The following is a 9,788-nucleotide window of genomic DNA, read 5'->3' as shown; positions in this document are numbered from 1 at the left end:
TCTCTCAAACCCTCACCGCAGCCACGAAAATCGACGGTTATCCGTATGGGCGGCGGTCCGAGAACATTCCCAGGCGGCGTCTCGAAATGGCAGTGGAAAAGGATGCAAGCGAAGAAACAGAAACAGCTACTCAAAGCGAGGCTATGCCGAGAACGCCAGATCTACGAGATGAGGAAACGCGCCGAGCTCAAAGCGGCGGTGGCTGAGCTTGAACGACCTTGGGAGCCGGTTCAGAAACCGCCGAATCTGTTCTCCGTTTGCGCCGACGAGCAAGTCAAGGTGCTCGCGGATCGGTTTCAGAAACCTGGAGGGTTCGATCTGTGGACCGATCGAGATGGTCCGCAGTTGTTTGAGAGTGGTGGTGTTGATGATTTGCCTTCCGCTAGGTTTTTTCCTAAAGGCGTTGTTCATAGTGTGAAACCTTATGGTAGATTATCAAACTCCGAATCTGATGGTGAAGAAGAGATTGAGCCAAAAGATGGGAAGCTACGTGGTCGTAGGGTGAGGAAGAAGGTTGGAATAAAGGGGATTGAGAGAGGTGAAGGAGGTAAGAAGAGGATTGAGAATCGTGTTAATGGTGGGAATTTGAGAAATGGAAGGTCTCAGGTATATGAAATGACTTTACAGAACGATGGGAGATACCAAGTTGGATCTTAGATTATGATCAAATGATGATGATGTCTCTGAACATAAACGTTGTATGCTTAATCAAACACAGATGTATCTGTTCGAGTATTAGTTTTAAGAGATGGATCAATGATTGAGATTATAGGCATTGCCAAATGTGTATAGATAGTTATGAGTGTGCAAATGTGTGTTTCTTGAATCTGTTTATAGGATGTGGTTTTCACTCTCGAGAAGACTGTTAGGTGGTGATAGGGAATGATGTAATTTTATAATTCATGTGGTGTAGTAATCATTTTACTGGCTATACATGAGTTCAAAAGGATGATGGAACATGATGCAGGAAATTTTTTTAGTGTTTCTATAAGCTTCTGTTCTAGTGTACTATATCACAGAGGGCTAGTACTCAATGTAACTTGTTAGCTTTTGTTTACATCAGTGAATTGTCTCTCTTGTTCCTCCTTTATTACTTGCTTTCACATGGTAAGGAATTTGTGACTATATTTGTATATTTTGTTTAGAGATATCTCTTCTACGATTCTCGTTGCGAAATGGAGGAAAAAATGTTAAAAAGAGAGCAAAAACAATCCTCAATTGTGATGTAAAGAGATAACTCAAGTCGATATGTCTCTTTAATTGGCGTCTTTAAACTTTGTGAAAATTCTATCGTATTCCGAAGTAGCATTCAAAGAATGAAGCGTATAAGAAAAGAACTGTGTTTATGATTGTCAAAGAGTTATAAAGAAGAAAGAAGCATTGATTCATGTCACTAACCTGATTCGTGAGAGAAGGTTCGTGAGAGAAGGTTCGTGAGGTTTCTCAAAATGAACCATCTTGATGGTTGTTCTATCTTTGAAAGCCGCAAAAGCCGCTTGTTTGACCAGAGACTCAAGATCAGCTCCACTATAATTCTCACAACGCTCCGCTATAGCGTTCAAATCAACGCCGCTTGGATCAATTGGAAAATGCCTCGCCAGAGATTTCAGGATGGAATAACGTTGGATCGGGTTTGGGAGTGGTACATAGAATTTTTTCCCAAACCTGCCTGCCCTTTGAATAGCGGGGTCTATCCTGTCAGGCCTAATTCACCAAAAGAAAAAATAAACCGGGTTGAATAACATGTCATAGTAATTAAACAAGTACTCCACCCGTAACTCAGAGCAGAAAAAACCTTACCTGTTTGTAGCTGCAATAACAATTACACCATCTCGTTTTTTTCCGCCACTCAATTCAATGAGTAACTGTCAAAATTATCAAATCATTAGTTAGCCGCATTAAGACAAGTTTCAGTACAATGTTGGAGAATGAGATTTAAAACTAATCACCTGAGTCAAAGCTCGTTCAACAACCCAAGCACCTTGCTCTCCACGTTTTGTTGTTTAAGCATCCACCTACAGAGAGGTTAAAAGAACATCACTGCTCTCTTCCAGAGCGTCCTAACTTCTTGAAACAATATTTCTTGAATACAGATGATAGATTCAACTCCAACTTCCTCAACACACATGTACGTTTTCGTTTTCTAGCTGTATGAGAAAGAAACATCTCGCAAGCCAAAAACCGACTCATCTCATAAGGCCAAAGCCACTTGGATCTTGTCTTCTCAAAGGTAGAACAATCAATATGAACCTCACTTAAGACAAGTATTTGCTACCAAGTTTTTGAACTTAGTTCTCAATTCCGTTTCTGTTATAAATATTTGCTTTCAACAAAAAGTGTTTGGCTTTCACTGTTCCATACTCTACTAGTTTATAATCCACTTTGTAACACTGACCTCATCAAAGAAGATTGTGCATGGTGAGCATGTCCTAGCACGACTGAATAAAGCCCTACTAGCCTTTTAGGTCTCTCCAACATACTTGCTCAGAAGCTCTGGACCCTATACATCGATAATATGAAAAAGCTAGAAAATCAGAAAAGATCAAAAATTTGAAAGTGTTTTCAGCCTTCATACGCAAAACAGAAATTGTCCAAAGGAAACCTGGATGTGGATATAGTTGACTCCTGCCTCGTTAGCAACCGCCTGTGCAACCAAAGTCTTACCACAACCTGGAGGTCCATAGAGTAAAAAACCCGTCTCTAAACAACGTTCGAATCCCTAAAAATGAGATGAACCACGCCTTAATATATAAGGCACAGCATAGAATGCAATATGCGTGTATTTTTCTCAATTATCAAGTGCACTAGCTTATCTAAAACCAAATTCTTTGTTTACTTAATTGATTATTACCTTACATTTTTCCGGGAATTTTAATGGTAAAATAACATGGTCATAAAACTCCTCTCTTAGATGATCAAGGCCACCAACATCATCCCACGTTACATCAGGCCTAGTAGAGAATCCTTCTCTAGCTAAACCAGGTTGAAATTCTTTTAGCGCTTCCTGTTACACAAATGATGAAAACCTTAATTAGGAAATAACACAGCTATTACCGGTTAGTACTCTCATGCATGCATTTGGGTACTTGAGAGAGAAAACTTTTAACTGATCACCTCGAAATCTGAGGTGGTGTAGAAGAGATTTTTTCTCTCTTCCTCTGACAATGATTGCCTCATCAAGGAATCATGATCGGTACAATGTTCAGATTTTCTTGAATATATAATTCTCTTGGCTAAGACCTTGCCAGCTTCTTGACCAAACCGGCAAACCCTCAAAATCAGCACCAACGAATCCGGAAGTCAGACGAGCAATCCTTGCACAGTCCAAATTGCCATCCAGTACTGGAAGGCCACGGATAGCCAAAGAGAATATCTCTTCCCTAGCCTTCTCATCTGGCACACCAAGGCAGACCTCTTTGTCGAATCGCAAAGATCTACTCAACGCCGGATCAAGAGCGTCAGGCATGTTGGTAGCTCCAATCACAAGCACATGTCCTCCAGGCTTACAACTCAAGTTCTTATCTTTGTGCTTCAAGAGCATATACTTCTCCTCCATGAAACTCAGTAACTGCGTCACGATACGCGTGTCCATACCCTTATGCTGGTGATTCTCCCTCTTTGATGCAATTGCGTCAATCTCATCGATAAAGATAATAGAGGGTGCTGTTCTATAGGCTTTAGAAAAGAGTTCCCTGATATTCTCTTCTGATCCACCTAGAAGAAGGACATTAAAATGCCAATTTATTATTACCAAACCAATCTAGCTAGAGAAAGTAAAGCAAAGAAATAGAACTAAGCGATCATACCTGAAACACCAGAAACAAATTCAGAAGCAGAACGCATATAAAAGGGTACACCAGTTTCATTGGCGATGGCATAAGCCAGTGTGGACTTGCCACAACCAGATGGACCATAAAGTAATAAAACCAGAAATTGGTTTCATACAAATAGCTTGCGTTAAGTCAGGACACAAAAGTGGGAGTTTCACATCAAACATGAGCTCATCCAAAACACCTTTCAACCCACCCAAGTCCTTAAAGGTCGGTCCTTTTACCTCCACATCACAACCTTTACTTCCGTCTTCACTAGACATAGCTTGCATCTTCATTGTCTCCGTAGGAAAATGCGTAATTGGTGTCTTGGATTTATTAGAGTAAGAAAAACGTAAGCCATCATTGGTGATATCAAACTGCATGTTATCGTCTGATGTCAATAAATTTCCGGGTGACGAAGCAGAAGAATGTGGTGATGATGCTGATATACATAAACCCGAGTTCCTCTGTTCGGAATCATCTCGCCTCTGTTTCTTCCTATTACCCTCACTTTCATCGTCGTCTTCTTCTTCTTCACTCAAAAAGTTTATGATTTGTTTGACTTTGATCATGAGGATCTGACGTCTCAACCGAACGCATTCACGGTTCTTGGAACGAAGGTCATCTACAATCTCCTCCACAGTTAATCCCTTATTCCTTGATTCTATAACAAGTTTCGTAAATCCTCTAATAGGAACGTTCCCGCTGCTACTGCCTCTTTTCCCCATCTCAAATGTTTTTCAGACTGGGGTTTCTGGGAAACAGGGGAAGGAGTGTTCTAAATACAAAAATGAGGGAGGTGTAGCAGCTGAAACCCTAACTCAACTTGAAGTGGCGCAGACAGTTTTTTTGTCTTCCGTGGAAGTCACGAGAATGATAAGGAAAAATGAAACCCTAATTACTCACTCAGTCACTTGGGCCTTCAATATCATGATGGGCTTAAACTTTTGGCTGTGTCTTGTGATGTATGTGTAGTGGTGGTGTTCCAATTGCGTCAAATTTTTGCCAATATGTTTGTGATATTAGTGATTGATCACACACATAGATTTGTGAAGACAAATGTTAATTGGTAACCACACATAGATATTGATAGAAACTTTATTATTTCCGTTATTCTTGATCAGCACTAATTGGTGATCACTTACACTTAAATACTGTATTTGGATGAAATCATATGATACTGAAATGGCTCAAGTCTATTGGATGTCAAAAAGTTTCTTTAATAATGGCATGATCTCCACAAATTAGCTTTTTTTTTTTTTTGCCACTTCTTCGTGTGGTACGTTATCCGCCATATCAATGATTGGCATACATGTCAATATAAACTAATATTGTTGATACTATTCCTTCAGGTACTCTGATTCACTATATGTATATCTAATCCAATGGGAATGGTTCCACTTGTAAGACCATATCGTGTCTGCTCTGAATTGGTTAGCCATTTTTCCGACGTTCAATCAATAGTCATCTTTAGCTCTTGATGGTAACGTCCTCTGACTCATCAACCATTGCATGGTGCTTCATTTGATTCACAGCCATATGTGTTGGAATGTGTCTCCTATGACCCACTTCTACTGACTACTATTTTAGCAGTGCATAACAATGGGAGACTGTACGTATTACAACTTTTTATGGGGAGCAAAGCACGTGAAGTATATAGAAGAATGTGGTGGCTTAGTGGAGGTTATAGCAATTTCCATCAAATTTCAAATCGTTTAAAAGTATTGTGTTTATCTTGTTGCCATGACAACCATGTGAAAGCAGTCATTCTAGCATTCGTTGCTTTTCACTTCTCAGAGTCTCAAAAAAAAAAAACATAAAAAGAAAGAGAGAAAATAGTAGAAACTTTTTGGCAAGAAATAAACAAGGCATATAGGTGTTGTTCAAGTTGTTCAATCTTGTAATAAGACTTGGCGCGCAGCTTGGCAACACCTATATGAGCTTATGATATCAAAACTTCCCTTAACAAGGGAAACTCTAAGCCAATTTAGGAGTTTTTTTTTCTTTTCAAAAGTAACTTCACTGAAGTGGAGGTCCTACTTCCAGGCAAAACATGTTTTTCGTGTTTTGTAAATGTGGTGAAAAGAAAAGACCATTCATTGGAAAATGAGGTTTTCATGTGGCTCAAAATAGTTTTTCTTTAAAGTTCCCCCCACCATTTGCAATATAGTCATACTTGCCAAGCTGCGCGCCAAGTCTTATTACAATATTCTCTCTTACTTTTCTTTTCAGTACTGTTTGTTTTCGTTGGTACTGTCTGTCGAAAATTCAGTCAATAGTGGTTAGCACTATATGGAGAAACGTTTATCCACTTTCCTAGCTAAGCCATAATGTCACATTTGATACAAGATAGTATGTCGACTCTTAAATGCTTATCGGAGCGTTTACAATCTTCAAGATAAGTTTGGATTTTGTTAGTAATTGCAAATCCACTAAACCTTGACTATGATCACAAACTAATGATTCATTGGTGTCATGATCACCTTAAAACATTTTCCTCGACAAAAATCCATTTAAATCACTGTACTGTGAGCATTAAAACTAGTACATATAACTTTTAGCGCGTTTGCATTTTTTCTAATTATATGAGTAATAACCCGTAGCTGTACTTCTTTGTTCTTCATGAGTGGTTGTGGTATAGTAATGTATCAAAGTAAAATGATCATTGTGAAGTTTTTGCGGCTTACAGTTATTTGTGTGGTTGTTGAATATGTTTTTTAGTATGATATAAGAAGGTGTAGGAACTAGGTATTGAAGCTAATTAAGTATTTTAAATAGTAGAATACCAAAGAGAGGTGAGATCTTTTTTGAAACGAAGAAGGGTTGTAGAGACTAGAGAGTAAGGTGAACATCGGAAGCATTGGATTTACCTAGCTAAAAATTATGCATCTCAGATCGTAATGGAGTAGGGGAGTTAAGAATAAGGGTCATGGTTGTAATATTGCCTTGGAATTAGATAATTGTGACAAGATGCAGAATATTGAGAGATTTGATTCCTAATAAGGAAAGTAAATTGAGTGGGTAATTTTTACTTGACTTCACATTCTTCATTTTGTTCTGTCAGAAAAGGATAACACTTTTGTGGATACATAATCTTTGTGTTTATCTACCGTACGTACGTAGTTAAGGGAATATATCTTTCTTGTTTCTGCCTGGAAAGGTGAAAAGAATATAAAAAACGAACAAGTTCAAGTTTAACATACGTTTTTGATTGACCAAGTTGTAGGACAAGCAAACGAATATGGGAGCTATGTTCTGTCTTGACATCTCTCTGATGATACTTCTCTTTTGTACTTACGAGTTCTTGCAACAAGTGAAACTTTATGTGTCCTTTAAGATTTACGTATATTTTCATCTATGTTAATACGGCCCTCAAAAAGAATGTGAAACAAAATAAAAGATAAATAGAAAATGAAAATTGCCTCAGGCTGAAAATAAAGCAATGTAAAAGAGTGAGCACATTGATATAGAAAACACTGTAGAAGATGATGAGTCAACACGGCGAGCTTAGGCTTATATAAAGAGGACCAAGTTTGCTTCTTCTCTAACAGAACACTTTACAAACACACACACACACACACATATTCCTTAATTATTAATCGACTCCCTCGTGTAGTGTGTTTTGTCCATTAAAGGTTTGAATACATGGAGCATAAGAAGATGGGTGCAGAACTTCAAGATTCGTACGATGATCAACAGAAATGGGTTCTTGATTCTTCTGTCGATAGCAGAGGACGTGTTCCTCTTCGAGCTCGAACTGGAGCTTGGAGGGCTGCACTCTTCATCATCGGTATAGAACTTTGATATGTATATATACTGAAACTTTATACCATAGAACTTTATATCATCATTGTGAAGTCTTTTTTCTTTTCATCTTCTATGCGCAGTAATTGAATTCAGCGAGAGACTTAGTTACTTTGGACTAGCTACGAACTTGGTTGTCTACCTAACAACAATTCTCCACCAAGATCTCAAGACGGCAATAAGAAATGTGAACTACTGGTCAGGTGTCACTACTTTAATGCCTCTTCTTGGAGGCTTTGTAGCCGACGCTTATCTCGGCCGTTACGTTACTGTCTTGGTTGCAGTCACCATTTATCTTATGGTAATATATGTTCTTGCTTCTTAACTACCCTTATCCAATTTCTATAAAGATTCCATTAACAATCTTAAACTGTGTCTTGATGTGTTAAACAGGGTTTGCTTCTCTTAACAATGTCCTGGTACATACCGGGCTTGAAACCTTGTCACAAAGAAATGTGCGTTGAACCTAGGGAAGCACACGAACTAGCCTTCTTCATTGCCATTTACTTGATCTCCATAGGGACTGGAGGTCATAAGCCTTCCCTTGAGAGCTTTGGTGCTGACCAATTCGACGATGATCATGTCAAAGAAAGAAAGATGAAGATGTCTTTCTTTAACTGGTGGAACGTGAGTCTATGTGCTGGTATCTTAACGGCTGTGACTTCGGTTGTCTATATCGAAGACAGGGTTGGTTGGGGTGTTGCTGGCATCATACTAACTGTAGTCATGGCTATATCACTTCTCATCTTCCTCGCTGGTAAACCATTCTATCGTCACCGGACACCTTTGGGTAGCCCTTTGACACCAATGTTGCAGGTCTTTGTTGCCGCCATTGCCAAAAGAAATCTACCTTATCCTTCTGACCCTTCTCTGCTTCATGAAGTTTCCAAAGCAGAGTTAACTAGTGGCCGACTTCTCTGTCACACGGAGCATCTTAAGTGAGTTGAAGCAAACTCAAACAATGCCCTATTTGATTTCTTGAGTATCCTAAACTGATTCTGATGTGTGGTTCAAACTAACCTTGCAGATTTCTTGACAAGGCAGCAATAATTGAAGACAAGAATCCTCTGGCCCTAGAGAAACAGAGTCCATGGAGACTTGTAACGTTGACAAAAGTAGAAGAAACGAAGCTGATCATCAACGTGATTCCCATATGGCTCTCAACGCTGGCCTTTGGCATCTGTGCGACACAAACTTCGACCTTCTTCATCAAACAAGCAGTCACCATGGACAGACACATCGCTGGCTTCACGCTTCCTCCAGCTTCAATGTTCTCTCTCACCGCACTCACACTGATCATATCAATCACCATCTACGAGAAACTCCTCATTCCCTTGCTAAGACGCATCACACGGAACCAAAGAGGCATCAACATCCTCCAAAGAATCGGGACCGGTATGCTTTTCTCCCTCATCACCATGATCATTGCAGCTCTAGTTGAGAAACAACGATTGGACCGTACCAATGACAACAACAAACCGGCCTTGCGTGTGATATGGCTAGCTCCACAGTTCATAATCATTGGCATCGCCGACGCCTTCACACTCGTTGGACTCCAAGAGTACTTCTACGACCAAGTCCCTGATTCCATGAGAAGCTTAGGTATAGCGTTTTACCTAAGTGTCATAGGCGTGGCTAGCTTCCTTAACAATCTCCTTATCACAGCCGTTGATACCCTCGCGGAAGATTTCTCCGGGAAGAGTTGGTTCGGCAAGGACCTAAACAGCAGCCGGTTAGACCGGTTCTACTGGTTTCTAGCCGGTGTAACCGCTGCCAATATATGCGTCTTTGTGGTTGTAGCAAAGAGATGCCCTTACAAAAGTGTGCAGCCAAGCCAAGACTCTACCGATTCGTCCGTCTCAGCCGCCTAAATAAACAGAGACATGCACCACAAGTTGTTTATGTCACTAAGTTTAACATTTAAACAAAAAAAAAAACATAAAGGCGTCGCATTTAATCCAAAGTGATTCAATTTTTATTTTTATTTTGTTTTACATTGTTTGGTTTGCAATTGCATAATGATTAGTACAATTTTTCAATGTAATAACAAAGTAAGTAATTAAAAAAAAAAAAGACAAGTTGAGAAATCGAACGGTTGACGCATATTCCGCGGATCTTTGTTGTTTTACCGAAATACCCTTCTCCTTCTCCAAGCAAGATTTAGGGTTTCTC

General features: G+C 39.5%; 2 protein-coding genes and 1 pseudogene across 4 annotated transcripts in view; 2 read left to right on the top strand and 1 right to left on the bottom strand.

Moving 5' to 3' along the window:
* The window catches only part of LOC104782218, a 4,886-nt gene extending 3,934 nt beyond the window's left edge, over window positions 1–952 (top strand). Inside the window, exon 2 of one of the 3 annotated variants that reach the window (XM_010507090.2) lies at window positions 30–952. In XM_010507090.2, the coding sequence (XP_010505392.2) occupies window positions 30–657 (628 nt within the window). In that variant the 3' untranslated portion in view covers window positions 658–952. The remainder of the gene's footprint in view (window positions 1–29) is intronic. The other 2 variants (XM_019244944.1, XM_010507087.2) reach the window with 2 other exon arrangements.
* LOC104784247 lies at window positions 1,386–5,107 on the bottom strand (annotated as a pseudogene).
* On the top strand, window positions 7,347–9,655 carry LOC104782217 (protein NRT1/ PTR FAMILY 5.6-like). The gene is made up of 4 exons (XM_010507086.1): window positions 7,347–7,602; window positions 7,700–7,917; window positions 8,010–8,554; window positions 8,644–9,655. The coding sequence occupies exons 1-4, from the start codon at window positions 7,458–7,460 to the stop codon at window positions 9,485–9,487; spliced, it is 1,752 nt and encodes a 583-aa protein (XP_010505388.1). The 5' UTR covers window positions 7,347–7,457; the 3' UTR covers window positions 9,488–9,655.

Source organism: Camelina sativa, chromosome 4 (assembly GCF_000633955.1).
Source record: "Camelina sativa cultivar DH55 chromosome 4, Cs, whole genome shotgun sequence".
NCBI classification, from domain to species: Eukaryota; Viridiplantae; Streptophyta; class Magnoliopsida; order Brassicales; family Brassicaceae; genus Camelina; species Camelina sativa.
Note: the sequence above shows the minus strand (reverse complement) of the source record. Positions and strands in the feature narration are given on the sequence as shown.